General features: G+C 32.0%; 1 protein-coding gene across 1 annotated transcript; it reads right to left on the bottom strand.

The window, feature by feature from the left end:
* Positions 1 to 531: 531 nt before the first annotated feature.
* LOC132733725 (rhodopsin-like) lies at positions 532 to 13,079 on the bottom strand. Its single transcript, XM_060720401.1, has 4 exons — positions 12,735 to 13,079; positions 6,447 to 6,586; positions 5,183 to 5,329; positions 532 to 3,972 (listed from the first exon to the last, which is right to left on the bottom strand). The coding sequence occupies exons 1-4, from the start codon at positions 12,890 to 12,892 to the stop codon at positions 3,158 to 3,160; spliced, it is 1,260 nt and encodes a 419-aa protein (XP_060576384.1). The 5' UTR covers positions 12,893 to 13,079; the 3' UTR covers positions 532 to 3,157.
* Between the last annotated feature and the right edge of the window lie 2,244 nt (positions 13,080 to 15,323).

Raw genomic sequence — 15,323 nt, 5'->3', positions numbered from 1 at the left:
CAAAAAAAAACATGGTTTAAAAGTTTATCGAGTTGCGAGTCGATATTAATGAAAAACAAAAGATAAGATCTGCACTTATGGCTATTCCGTGCTTAATGGTAATTAAGAGCGATTGTTTTATGATTTCAGCTGGACATATTCAACGTCGTATAACTTTATACCCGCAATGAAAAATATTCCATTTGCCACATTACTGTAGAATCTTATTCAACACAATACAGTTCATAATTCAATGAAGTTTACTATACAAATTTATTTTTTTAAAGTATACAAATCGAATCTTTAAATGTAACATAGTTAGTATTTTGTAAAATATATATGAGCTGTGTCATGACAAAACCAACATAATGGGTTGGCGACCAGCATGGATCCAGACAAGCCTGCGCATCTGCGCAGTCTGATCAGGATCCATGCAGTTTGCTTACAAACCCTATAACATAGCGAACAGCATGGATCCTGATCAGACTGCGGGAATGCGCAGACTGATCTGGATCCATGCTGGTCGCAAACCAATTATGCTGGTTATGTCATGGCATGGCTCACATTTATATATACAATTTCTGTCATTATCGGTATAATACTATACAATCGATTCCTTAAAATGTATTATGAATGATGTAATAAACATACTCTTCAGTATCTTTAAATGACAGTATACAAATCGATTTACTTTAATTTAATATCAATGATGTAATTAACATACTTTGAAATTAATAATAACAGCATTTTCAAACGTTCAGTTTCTTTAAATGACAGTATACAAATCAATTTACAGTCGAAACTGTCTTAAGCAGCCAGCCAAGGGATGCAGTCATTTTGGCTGCTTAAGACAGGTGGCTGCTGAATGGAGGATCCAGTTTTTATCCAAGTAAATTATTCACTTCTTTGTAAAATAAATATGATTTAAGTATAAATAAACCAGTCTGATTTATCATCATCATCATCATCAGTTTTTAACCATTTACAAACGTATGCCTTTAATGGTTTAACATGTACACAATCCTTCCAAAGCTTTAAATGAATGTAACACAGATAAACACATGCACTCACGATTTATTATGTCAATAATTGAAACTATTTATCCAATAAAAATATCTTCTTGCACAATAATTTAAAATGCGTAATAATTTTTGTCACAAAAAAAGTATGACAGTTTCTTTTTCTAACTTTTGATCAATAGAATATTGTGTACACGTCATCTAAGTGTCGGCACTTCCTTTGATGTTTCGGATTAAAACAGCAGGGCTACAGGTTTGTAAACATCAAAGATTCTTTTGAAGAGACCGCTAGTTACCTCTTAGAGGTCATCTTGTGTGTAAACTTAATGGGTGTGATTTAACAGTGACCTCATTATATTTATGCAATTTTATTTTCACACATGGAGCAAGTGTTTTTATGAATTTATTACTGAGGAATTTAGACAATCGGCGATGTAATTCATTTTCATTTCTTTGGTAAGTACCATGTACGCACAAAATTTTTCTGAATCGGGATAAACTGAAATATCTTTCTGCCATCGACAATGCATTTTTTTTTTCTTTTTTTTCTCTTAAATCGGTAAATTGAAAAATAAAAAACTAGCGTACAGTAACTCAAAAGAACGAATTGCAAGTGCGTTGAGACGTTCCAAACGTTTGTACTTAAATGTAATATCAGTGATGTAATAAACATATTCTCAAACATTTCCAGTTTTCAGTATCTTTTTACAGTATTCAAATCTATTCCTTAGATATAGTATTGAATATTCTCTAATATATAACATTAACAATTTCAAATTGTAAGTATCTGTAGAATAGTATACAAATCGATTCCTTAAATGTAATATCAAAAATATAATATGAATATTCTCAAATTTTTATTAATAGCAATTTCTGTTAGTATCTGTATTATGTAACTCCTTGTTTCTTTCTTTGGAATGTATATGTATACATAACTAGGTTTGTTTTAGCAGTTTCCGAACGCCAGCACATTATTATAATAAATTTATATATACAAGGATTATTATAGAATGTATTGTGAATAAATATTTCTGTTAGCAAATACAAACTTTTACGAACTAAAACAAAACGAAATTCATTTCCAATTGCATTGCGACATAATTTACATAATTATTTTTTTTTTGTTTTCTTAACCGAACTTTTAATTTACATAATTTTTTTGTTTTGTTTTCTTAACCGAACTTATGCAAGAGCATTTTTTAATTTTCATTTCTTATTATTACAACTAATAAGAAATGTTCTTGTTTATTTACTGTCTATACGCATATAAATTTGAACTATCATTTATCTTTGCTGACAATTCTTGTAAATACTGTTTCCTAAATTTTCCTTGCCACAACTGCATGAGATAATATTTTTTTGCTAGTCGATGCTCGTCCATTTCGAGTTCTGTACACCAATATCTTGCAGCTCTTTTAGCAGCATGTATTAACATATGGAATCTCCCAAAGTCACCAAGGACACCTGCATTAATTTTTCTTGTCTTTCACACAACATCTTTATGCACTAACTCTGATTGTATTAACTTGTGTTTACTCCATATTTCTGATCCTTAAAGAAAATGGACACACTTTTGTGTTTAAATGTTTTCAAAATACTTCTATTGAGGGAACTGTATGTAGTCGTACATCTATGAAAGTATTGCGATTAGCAATCGCTTTGCTTTAGACGTTTGTTCACCAGCCATTCTGTTTAAGTTAATGCTACTTCTACTTAACTGAGATTGCTTACAACATTTATACATGCGTATCAATTACTTCGCTTTTCTCTAATGTGCCACCGTTCTTTAAAATCATTACTTTAGATTTTTTTAGGGGCTGACTTTTACATCTTTTTATCACAGCAATATTTGACCAATTGAATAACTTTTGTAGACCTACCGTAGTTAATAAAATATTAACTTACATATGATAAGTAAAAAATATCTGAGCAAGTAATTAAGGTGTCAGGAAGGCTGTGTTTGAACTCTTGTTAGACCACGATCATGTTGAATACTAGGACAGCAAATGTCCTTAATACAAAGTAGGTCACATTTTTGTATGAGGAATAATTGACAAAATGACTCTGGTAAGCCGTGGAACACAATCATTATGAATGATTGACAGAAAGTTTTTAATTTCTTTTCATGTCTTCTCGCAATCATGAACAAATCAAATAGTCTATGTCTTTGTGATATTAGGTATGGAACTGGACCGGTTGTTTCCACAACTTTCTCGACAATTAGCTTTTGAAATGTTTCTCTGTACTGATCCAAATTTCGATGATTTCGGTAGAAAACACTTCTTACAAAATATCACTAATTTTGATTTAAAACTTGGCAGCAACAACGCATACAACAGTGGATTGGCTATTGTTAATATTTTAGCAAAGATCGCCGGTAAAGAAATAACCATTGGGGTCAGCAGCGCTCTGTTACCAAACAAACCTATCCACGACACAATACTGAAAGGTGCCCAGGAAATACAAAACACAGATATAAGAATCATACCCGCCCTGGCCGTTTTCATTTCGTTCTGTTCAAGGTTTTTTTTATTGCGCATCCGCCTAAACAACACTTCATCATCAGCTCTACTTTTTCGTACAGAAAAATAGATTTTTTCATGATTTCGAACTTTCATAAATATCACCAAGTAACAACTTATGATACAAGTGATAGGAATTGCGAAGAAACAAACTTGCAACGAGATATTGAAAGCAATATTTGATGCAGACTTTGTAAATATATATCCTTTTTCACAAGAAATTGTTCGTCCATCTAATGCGTAATGAACGATGCCGGTTACAGGGAAAGACGCCGCAGTGGCACAAAATAACCATATGGCGATGATGATATAAAACGCTTTAGTCTTATCGGACGGGTATCGGACTGGTACTGTCCTTGATATCACTAAACATCGATCAAAGGCTAAACACACAAGTGACCATATTGACAGAAATCCCGTGAACGCTCCAAGAAACATATTGATCGCGCAAACTGAAAACAAACAGAACTGATTAGTTTTGCATCAAGAGAAAATTCCTAAGTCGTTATGCGTACGTAGAGTCTTAAACATATTGTTAACTAAAATGACATATGCACTTAACAAATGTTCTAAGTACTCCGAAATTTAATGTCTATCTCCTGAACAAAAACTTGAAAAACTGGAAATTGCATTATATTATGTACTACATCACTGTCTTTTTTGTGGCGATGTTTAAATAATGAAATATGGCAAAACAGTTTTCTATCAAAATATCTATACCAAATATTAAATGCGTTGTCTGGCTACACGTTGAGAAAACCACACAATCTGTATGTTTTTACAGAAAGGGTATACGAAGGGGTCTTAATTTTGGTAGAATGTGGAATTATTTGCAAATGTGAACGTATTTTTTTATTATCTTATCTTTCGTACTAATCTCTTATGCATGAGGAGTTTGGGACAGGGGAGCGGCATACAGTATCTCTATAGATTTAACCTGTTTTATTGTTGTAACAAATGTCCCATACGTGTTTAAATGTTAAAATATTTTGATAGTGTTTACAGGGGCGTATCAAGTTTGGGATCATGGTTTGATGCCCAAGCGTCTGTTTTATTTTCTCCCCTATAAGGTTGGAATTTAATTCCTACATTGCCATTATTTCCTCGAACAAAGGGCGATTTGTCGTGAAGATATCATAAAACAAATTGCCTATACATGTAATTCAAAATGCCAATTCAGTTTTTTTTTTTTTTTTTTTTTTGAAAACATCTGAATACTTAGCTATTCTGTTTTGTGTATTTTTCAAAATGTACCAAAATCTTTACAAACGTTATATTTTGTATCCTCAGTTTAGAATAACAACTCTTTATTCGGTAAATTAGTCACTAATCAACCAATGTCGTAAAAAAGGTTTACGACCCTTCACATTAATAAATGTATTGTAAATTTCTCTGTATTTACACGAGCTTGAATTCCAAACCTTTGTAAATATCAATATAAGGATTATTAGAAACAAAGATTTATTGCCAATATTTAACATCCATTGATTTCCTTAGTTCTCATATGATCTGTTAGAGAACATCATTATTTGGAATTAACGTGAAGATAGGCACATCGTTTGTTTGTTATATATATCATATAGCCCTATACGAATGTCTTTCGAAATACACTATAAATTTCAGTTGTAATGAATGTATATACGAATAAAATTGTTTACTTACACACTCTTTCGATATCGTTGTCTGCTGGTCCGTGTATGTAATCACTGATAAGCATTGGGAGACATATTATACACATTAATAAATCAGCGATCGAAAGGTTTACCACAAATAAATTGGATGCTGTTCTGAGACTCTTGTATCTGTAAGAGAAAGAATGTTAACAAGAAATGTCGATATTCTAGTTTATGTCAGCAGTTTTTTACTTTGGGAAATACATGCTCGGTCGCTCTATCTATAGCATTTCTATTCTACGTGTATAAACAACAACGACAACAACAACAACAACAGCAACAAAACCGTTTTCTGCGGTGGCACATAATACATATACTCAAACAATCTGTCGCACATTTTAAAACTTACCTATCTCATCGATAAAAATAGTTAAACTATTTGCAAATAAGCACATCAGGGTCTGAAATTATTTCTGTTTCTGTCTGACGACCCAAACAAATAAAGATGATAGTCATATCGAAACAGTATTGTAAGATTTCTAAGAGAGATTACAATATTGTTGCAATGGTAGGATTAAATAGAAAATGACATGTCAAAAACATCATGGGTCATGGTTATTCTATCCATAAGATTATTGTTGTTGACATATTTTGGCTTGCTTAATAATGAATATATATATAGTTCATTATTTAGCAAGCCAAAATATGTCAACAACAATAATCTTATGGATAGAATAATTCTGTAATTAAGAAAATAACATAATAATGAAAAGGTTAAAAATCCCATCCCATTGATCCATCAAACAATGTTAGTAAGAAAATAGGAAACGATTGTCAATTAAGATGTAAATGGTAGCAATAAGTCAATAAGTAGGATATTAAAAACAGTTGAAAGTTATTAAAATGTTGCGTTGTTAAATACTGTATAAGTGGTTAATTTTGCGACGTTGAAATATTTGCCAGTTTTGCGAATTGAAATTATTTGCAAATATTTGATCGTGCAAAAATAAATTCGTTTAAGGCAAACTTCATTCTATCATCTGTAGAGACGTTTTCATAAGAATCTTATGTTGGTTTTGTCATGGCGCAGCTTAAAAACAAGAGCGATCAGTAATCACATGTGTCGCCTCATGATGGCCAATTTCATGTTGCACAAATTTTGTGACAGACGGACAGACATACGGACAGTGCACAACTAGACTTGGTACTGATCATTCCTGTAAAGTTTGGATAAAATTGCACCAGTAGTTTATGAAATACACTATAAATTTCAGTTGTAATGAATGTATATACGAATAAAATTGTTTACTTACACACTCTTTCGATATCGTTGTCTGCTGGTCCGTGTATGTAATCACTGATAAGCATTGGGAGACATATTATACACATTAATAAATCAGCGATCGAAAGGTTTACCACAAATAAATTGGATGCTGTTCTGAGACTCTTGTATCTGTAAGAGAAAGAATGTTAACAAGAAATGCCGATTATTCTAGTTTATGTCAGCAGTTTTTTACTTTGGGCAATATATGCTCGGTCGCTCTATCTATAGCATTTCTATTCTACGTGTATAAACAACAACGACAACAACAACAACAACAGCAACAAAACCCTTTTCTGCGGTGGCACATAATACATATACTCAAACAATCTGTCGCACATTTTAAAACTTACCTATCTCATCGATAAAAATAGTTAAACTATTTGCAAATAAGCACATCAGGGTCTGAAATTATTTCTGTTTCTGTCTGACGACCCAAACAAATAAAGATGATAGTCATATCGAAACAGTATTGTAAGCTTTATAAGAGAAATTACAATATTGTTGTAATAGTAGGATTAAATAGAAAATGACATGCCAAAAACATCATGGGTCATGGTTATTCTATCCATAAGATTATTGTTGTTGACATATTTTGGCTTGCTTAATAATGAATATATATATAGTTCATTATTTAGCAAGCCAAAATATGTCAACAACAATAATCTTATGGATAGAATAATTATGTAATTAAGAAAATAACATAATAATGAAAAGGTTAAAAATCCCATCCCATTGATCCATCAAACAATGTTAGTAAGAAAATAGGAAACGATTGTCAATTAAGATGTAAATGGTAGCAATTAGTCAATAAGTAGGATATTAAAAACAGTTGAAAGTTATTGAAATGTTGCGTTTTTTAATACTGTATAAGTGGTTCATTTTGCGACGTGGAAATATTTGCCAGTTTTGCGAATTAAAATTATTTGCAAATATTTGATCGTGCAAAAATACATTCGTTTTAGGCAAACTTCATTCTATCATTTGTAGAGACGTTTTCATAAGAATCTTATGTTGGTTCTGTCATGGCGCAGCTAAAAACAAATTATGCGTATTATGCCCTAATTTGGAGTTCTGCTGAAGATTGATTGAATCACAACACAAAGTTTCGTTTTATTATTTAATGTCACTTTCTCAGTTGAATACCAAGTAGAATATATAGAATGTGTACATGTTATCCTGACGTTAACAAATAGATATTAAAACAGTAACAATTATTTCTAGTGGAAAGCCACAATGTTATCACTTGGAAATTCAAACTGTCCAATTTTTCAATTTTTACAATATTTCCAAAAAAGGTTTCACAATAAAAGTTAAATCTTTGTTTCTTAAATGGCAAAATGAACAATCCGGTTTCAATAAAAAATGATGTAACATATTGACATAGAATTTATAACAACGATCTTGGACATTTCGTCAGTTATAAGGTTTAACAAGCTTAATTGACATAATCCTAAATATAATAAGGCGTTTAACACTAGTGATTGGACAAAGAGGAAAGTCAACTTGTTATCTTCCGGTTATATAATTATTAATTTGACATCTATGCTCATCTTTGGGTAAAATATTTTTATCTTAGAAATGTATTGAAATCCATGAAATTCTAACTGAATATGTTTAATTTGAATAAAATAATGAATAAACTATGTATGGGAAACTGCATTTCCTATTAGGGGCCAAGTAAAGTTGGTCTTTTCCTAAATGAAACCGCCAGTCTTTTTAATGACACTATAAATTCATATTGTGACCAACTACACTGCGGTATACCGTACCCCGGATATTGCTCGATATTATGAGGACTTTCATCCCATTTCGCGACTTTGAACAAGGAAAAAAGGTAAGTTCAGTGACAATATTTAGTCATTTTGAATTGGTTTGATATAAATTTTATAGAAAAACAAATACTTCGATAATTTCTCTAGTTACTGAAAACCCAAAAATGTTGAGAAATAGCTTTGAAATGTAATTAGGAGGTAAAATTCGTCACTTTGCTCACGTGATAAATAAGCTCGGACCAGTCAAATTTGATGTTTTTGTGCATATACTTCCTTAAAAGAAAAACTTGAATCGAGTGAAATGTGATAATGATGATAATGTTTATGTTGTAAATGTTCAATCAACAAAAGAACCTCAGATGACAGTGCATTTTGAGAATAAATACACATGTCAGTGTACCGAGTATTGCGTTGGAGTTGCCCGCCGGTGTCACGAGTATTGCTTTTTAGTGTGACGAGTATTGGTTATCAATATAGAGTAAATGCAAGTAGTAAATACAGAGTATTTCCTACATTTAATTTAAATATTTCTTATTGTGTATACTTATTTACACTATATGTGCAAAATATGCAGAGTTCGGAGGTACTTTACTGGAAACATCTGCGAATAATCCAGTTCTCATTCCTGCACTTGAAAAACGAACGAACGAACTCAGCAATTTTCTGTGTTTAAAAAGTTCTCGTTTGCTATCGAAGGATCTACCTTTCCAGAATTTGTTAATTATTATTACATATCTTATTTTAAATAGTAAAAAAATGCATCCAAACTGCATTAATGCTGCCTCAAGATTGTCAATATTAGACGATATTGAGCATTTGTGCCAATATCTAATATTAACCGACTTCCTTCTAAGCCAAAAATCCATAAAAAGGTAACTTTCGGTCATTTTACACCTGCACTCTAGCAACGGCAGACCGTCTGCACGTGAAATTTGTTACGTCTTTAGCAATGTGTTACCGTATGACTGCCGAGTAGGTACTGCTAAAAAAACCGAATAATGGATTTTGATAAGATTATGATAAAGGGCAGCAGATGCAATAAAAAGGTTATTTTCTTTAAAACCTCATAAAGGCGTGTTTTGAAGGCTTTACACCCTACCCCTTTTGATGTCTCAAAACGTGTAAAACATGCGCTATTTAGGCCCCAATCACTGTTTTTTCGTTTGAGAAATTTTGTTCAAAAGAGTGATCACTTTTTCGGCGACACCTCCCATTAAAAAGGTACATCAAGGGGGTGCCTCAGGGGGATGTGCCCCCTTCTGTTTGGGGGGGGGGGGGTTGAAGTGGGGCAGTTGTCGCTCTAATCGCCGAGAAGTTTTGGACTTGTGGGGTGGAGGCTAAAATGGCCTCAGGTCAATTTAAAGGTACCGTGAAATCAACGCCGAAAACCTAAGACTTTATCCGAATCAATTGAGAATTTGCTGCACCTTGAAATCAGTTTTGATGGGAAAAAACAACGCAAAAAAAGAGATTTTTTTGTAATTTTGAAACGTCCCCGTTGCAATGGTAACTGGAAATTTAAAATTGAGCATGCTTTTCCACAGGCTATGGTCCAGTCAACATTTGTGCCCAGTTTGATCAGTATTGAAGCATTTTTTTAATATTTTCATAGCAGTTTAAAATTGTAACAATAGGCTTAATTCAATGAAAACAGCCATTTTTCGCAATGCTCATGCAGTAAAAGGTTAAGACGATACCGGCATGCTTGGACGACATAAGCACTCGAGCCAATATCTTTACTAAGAGTGTCTTTAGACAAACTTGCACTGTAAAAACCTATTATTAATATCATCTAAATATGTTTTGTTATTCTTCTTCTTTTCAGAGATGGGTCTCCTTGATCACAGTTTCTTGAGACATGTATTTGAAGATTTTTATCGTCAATTTTGATGGTTCTACCCTGCTCCCGACCCTGCTTCCGACCCTGCACACACTTTATTTCACCCGTAGTGTGATTTTCAATCAAATGGGATATTAAGTCTCTGTATTTGCCAGTAGGAAAAGAACAGTAATAACACTGAAAATGCATTGTTTCTGAAATATTTGAATAAATATCATATAAACAGTACATTATTAGCAAAATGAAATGGAATCGATAAACAGACGTGAAAATCAAACAAATATATCGATTTTCCATACAAATGTGCTCATTCTGTTTTGCAATACACTTTACACTAAAGTTGGGTTATTTTGCAATACTCTGTACACTTAAAAGCAATACTCGGTACACTTTCTTGTATCTTTTTTGGCTTGTATCTTTTTGTACTTTCACACTTTTTGCTTGAAGTTTAGACAAAGCATACTTGGATTGTGAATAAAAAAATTGCTCGATTCAATTTTTTTTATATTGGTAATATAATAATTTCTTACGATTCAACAGTATCGCGGTCAGTATTTTCTAGTGAGCAGCGGATCGTTTAGGGGTAGTTTAATCAATTTTACAAATACCTGTAATACTTTTACGTCTTTTAGAGCTAGAACAATACCTCTAGATATATAAAACCCGTTGAGATAAATGAAATAGCCATTAGTTTGGAAAATATCGTCGCTGAACTTTCCTTCGTTCCCCGTTCAAAGTCGCGAAATGGGATGAAAGTCCTCATAATATCGAGCAATATCCGGGGTACGGTAGACCGCAGTGAATTTTAGCGCGAACAGTTCAAAGCATAACATATCTACTTCAAATGAAGTCGAAACATGTTTATTTTATACATACAAAGAGACTGTGTAGCAATTATTCATATTTTTAAAAATCAAAGTTGAGCATAGTATATCTTTAAACATACACAAGTTTTTGAAATTTCATACATTTTAATTTGTTTTGGTCGTCAGATCAAACAAATAATGATAGCGAAATTTCACAGCCTAATGCGGTTAATAGCAAATGCCTAAAGTAGTCCACTTTTTTGAAGCGGTTACTTCCCTTTATATTTACACTAACGACGAAAAATGCAGGGAAGAGCAATGCGTAAAGATTGTCGAATGATAGGCGCATTAATTTTCAAGCAAAGTAGTTCCCGAATGGTCGAAGATTTCTAGTATTGTTTCATTCTTTATAGATATACATGCTTACAGTAAGCTTCATGTTTATTTACATCTGTGTTAAACAACAGGTTTAGCGTCGAAATAATAAGAGTTAAAAACCCTAATTTAGAATAATATAGTTTTCTTCAGGCCGTTAACATATAACTTCACCGTAGCCGAGGGGTTTACACGCTCGCTTATGAATCGAGATGTCTGTAGTTCAAATCCCAGTTGAGGCAACTCATTTTTTTTTAATTTTTATTTTAAGTTAAATAAACATTGAATTGACTACCATTGTTGTAATTAGTCTTATAGCCAATTTACTACAGTTAAAACACTGGAAAGCATTGGTGGCACTATACAAAAACAAATTGGTTTATAATCTCACAACCTTCACCTTTCTGCCATTCTGAGACCCAAACAAATTCAGCGCCTTCTGTGCTTTGATTTAACATGTTGTCTTTTCAGATAGAAATAACAATTTTAAAAGTAAATAGCATGCATTTTTTTTTCGTTGAAGAATTTCTCTGCACAACACTAATGTAAATATATATATAGAAGAATTAAAAGTGATCTGAACATCCATCTTAGTAATGAAAGCATATTATAATAATTATAAACCGTATAAAACAATTATATGTAAACATACACGTAATTATATTAAGCTTATACATGTATTTACAGAACTTATTGACGTGAATCGGTTTCCAAGGTTTATACATACGCATAGGATATTAAGACAACATTATAGCTTTTTATAACTGATGATTTGTTTACGTAAATAAAGATTATGAGCACGTGTTAACTTTTTGATAGTTAATTTTTAAGTAACATCTCGGTCAGTTCAAATCATCACATATGGCTTGATCGTATATTGATTAAAGGCACATTATGCCTCAGGAATCCATATGTGTTTAATTCTTAAGGATTGTCTAATATGAGTTCAAAGAGGTTTTAATAATGAATTTAGAGAATACCAGATGTTAAAGGCCCTTAATGCCCCCGAAATGCTATCATTTTATTTCACAAACACTTTAAATACTTGGTATCTTGTTACGGTTTCAAAAAAATTACTCATTTGCTGGATAGATGAACTATCTTTGCTTCTTTTTCTTTGTTGGCAATTACCTAGTATAATTATAGTGAATAAGTATTTTGTATGAAAGTCAAAATACTACTTTGTTTACATTTTGCTACATTTTACGATACATTACGTCATATATTACTTTTTCCTTCAGTTCCTTCTGCTGATGAACATCTTACATGCTCTAAATCCATTATTCAACACACGTTACACATTTCTATGAATTAAATAAATATCGATATCTGTGGCATAATGTGCCTTTAAAACCGAAGAAAGTAGTATCATATACCTGTTTAATCAACATGTTAATAGAAATTTAAATAGAAGGTCAGCTGAGCATCCATGACGATGTTCCGGCCTGAATACTACATGTAAAAAATGCGGTTTAATTTCTTACCTGAAAATTAATCCAAGAACAGTTATGTTGCCGAATGTACCAATGATAACCGCAATTATGAGAGCTGTAGCCAGTAATATACAAACTGCACGGGGTAATGGAGGTTGCTGGTGATTAATATCGTTATCAATATCGGTAACATTGTTTGTTGAAAGCATTTTCCAAATATTTGAACATACAAAATCATATAATAAAAAATCCACTTAATGTACTGAAAAAATATCACACAACCGGATATATTTCACTTATAACTTATTAACTGACTTGTAAATAGTATGTTTTATGTACAATTACTGTTAAAACGAAATATATGTTATAATAAAGAGAGGTTAAATGTGTCGCTGATATTTCCTATACAGTGTATCTTACAGAGTCAGTAGAAAAAGAAAACCAATATCGTACAAAGTAAAGATCACCTGACCGATAATACGTCATCATCATACAAAAATTGCAACTTTATATTATACAGCAGTGTGAAAATGTCTTTTTTTAACACAAGTGCCAATATATTATCGCCATCAGTGTTTGATTTTACAGGGTTATAATTTGTTTTATAATATGATCTATGAATTATAGCTTTGAATTGCTTTTCTCTAATTGTCTTTGAAAAACAGTAACATGTTAATATCAGGGTATATTTCATAGAAATTTTCCTAAATAATGAAATTGCAGAGTACAATCATCTTATTTTCCCTAAAAAAGACTTTTAATAATATATAGAATTAAGCGTTGCCATGCGATCTTTTTAAAGATGGTGATCACATGATTTCTGAAACAACGATGAGAGACAAATGAACAAGATACTCGATGTCAGGTGACAAGGAAATTTGTTTGCCTCGTACAAGGACCGAACAAATTACATATCTAATGCTCTTTCCATTGATCTATTAGTAAGCGAACATCTGTATTAAACGCCACAATATTTCTTTGACAATTAGATAATTTTATTATTTTCTGACATATTTTATTGCTCTTATAACATCAATGATGAGAGAAATCTACGAGCTGTTGATGCACAAAATCTGTAACACTCTTTGCTTATGTATTGGTGACTTACGTTCTTGCCATCTAGTATTCGATAATTTCCGAGAATATTAACTTTGAATTTGTTTAAATTTGAAACGCATCCAATATTCAAGTTCTTCTAGGTTTTACTTGTCGAAATGAGACCTATTTTAATATTTAATTAGCATACCGTCATTCTGCAATTTTTCTTTTTAATTCAAATTTGTCATGTACTTTCAGCGCTTTTAGTTTCATAACATTTTTGTCATGTACTTTTAGCGCTTTTAGTTTCATAACATTTTACTTTGTAGAATAAACGCACTTTCATTACGTTATTCTTTCATAACATACCATAGTATCGTATTCATTTTTTTGGTTTTCTTTTTAAATTTCAACTGAAAAAGGAAAATCTCCCGCTATAATGACTGCAATTAATTTTGTGGAATATTTTGTCCTCATGCAGGTTAAATTTTTAAACATTGAACTGTGCAGTTCGGAAATATATTAAGACGAGTACATATTGATTAAACTTTATTTGACAACCACCAGGCGGGTCTAATATAATTTATCAAGTGTGTGTGTTTGCGTTTATTTACCAACGCCACCGGAAAGAGACCATTTGGACGAGCAAAAGTATTTTATCAAGCTGTGTGCCAGTCCTTATTATAACTGTTCCATGTGATATAACTGATTTTTAGATTGAAGAAACACAAAATTTGACCTACATTAAAAATTTGTCATTTGCAAAATTTATTCGGATAATTTGCTAATATTACAGTTTACATTTACAGAATATATTCATTGAAGTATAGTTTATAAGCTTCATTGATATGTCGACACGTGTAGATGACAAAGCTGTCGCTCGCCCTTCGTCCATTGATATAGTATCGTTCCACGTCGATTTCATTTACAAGTGTAACATATATTGGAATCGTACACGTTATAGTCTTGTTGTACAACTTTCTTGTTGTATAACTGTCAGCTTTAAGCATATCGTGCCACACATTCTGTTATAAAACTGTCCAAGTTATGTCACTACCAAAAGGTTTTGCATTTAGCAATAAATATGTCTATGTACAATGATAATAATTTTAATACAAAATAAGCTATATTACAGTCATCTAGAACACCTTAATAAAAGGTGTAATACATATAATAAAGAAATGAAAAGTGGCACAGAAGTCAAAATGGTATTGCTAGACATGCATTATTTGCATTGGACAACTTATTTGTAATTTTTAAAATCTATTGATTTACCATGTTCACAGAAGTTTAAATTGCTTGATAATTATGTGGCATCTGTCCTATAATTTGGAGGATAATTGATGGGCACATATCCATGTACTGACTTGGAAGTGATACTAGATATATACTAAGACTCTTGTAAACATGGTTAATGAACAGTTAAATAAACAAGGGGCAGGACGTGAAGTGGTTGCACACTTGGTTCAAGCGAGCAAATTGGTTGCAAACTTGACAAAATGGCAAACACGGCGTATTTTTTTTAAACTGGTGAACGAATTTTTGCCAGGCAAGTGGGTTTCTTTGTTACTTTGAAGTTCATTAGTATGTCTATTCCATAAT

This window comes from Ruditapes philippinarum, unplaced genomic scaffold (genome assembly GCF_026571515.1).
Source record: "Ruditapes philippinarum isolate M1 unplaced genomic scaffold, ASM2657151v2 ctg1789_1_1_1_1, whole genome shotgun sequence".
In the NCBI taxonomy this organism is placed as follows: domain Eukaryota; kingdom Metazoa; phylum Mollusca; class Bivalvia; order Venerida; family Veneridae; genus Ruditapes; species Ruditapes philippinarum.
The sequence above is the reverse complement of the archived record's forward strand: the minus strand, read 5'-3'. Positions and strand labels throughout refer to the sequence as shown.

Bases quoted from the DNA above. Each gene is read 5' to 3' on its own strand.
- LOC132733725 (XM_060720401.1), bottom strand. From the start codon at position 12,892: ATGCTTTCAACAAACAATGTTACCGATATTGATAACGATATTAATCAC. The intron at 6,587-12,734 runs GTAAGAAATTAA...TTTCTCTTACAG, and splicing joins GTTCTTGGATTAATTTTCAG to ATACAAGAGTCTCAGAACAG. The intron at 5,330-6,446 runs GTAAGTAAACAA...AACATTCTTTCT, and splicing joins CAACGATATCGAAAGAGTGT to CTTACAGATACAAGAGTCTC.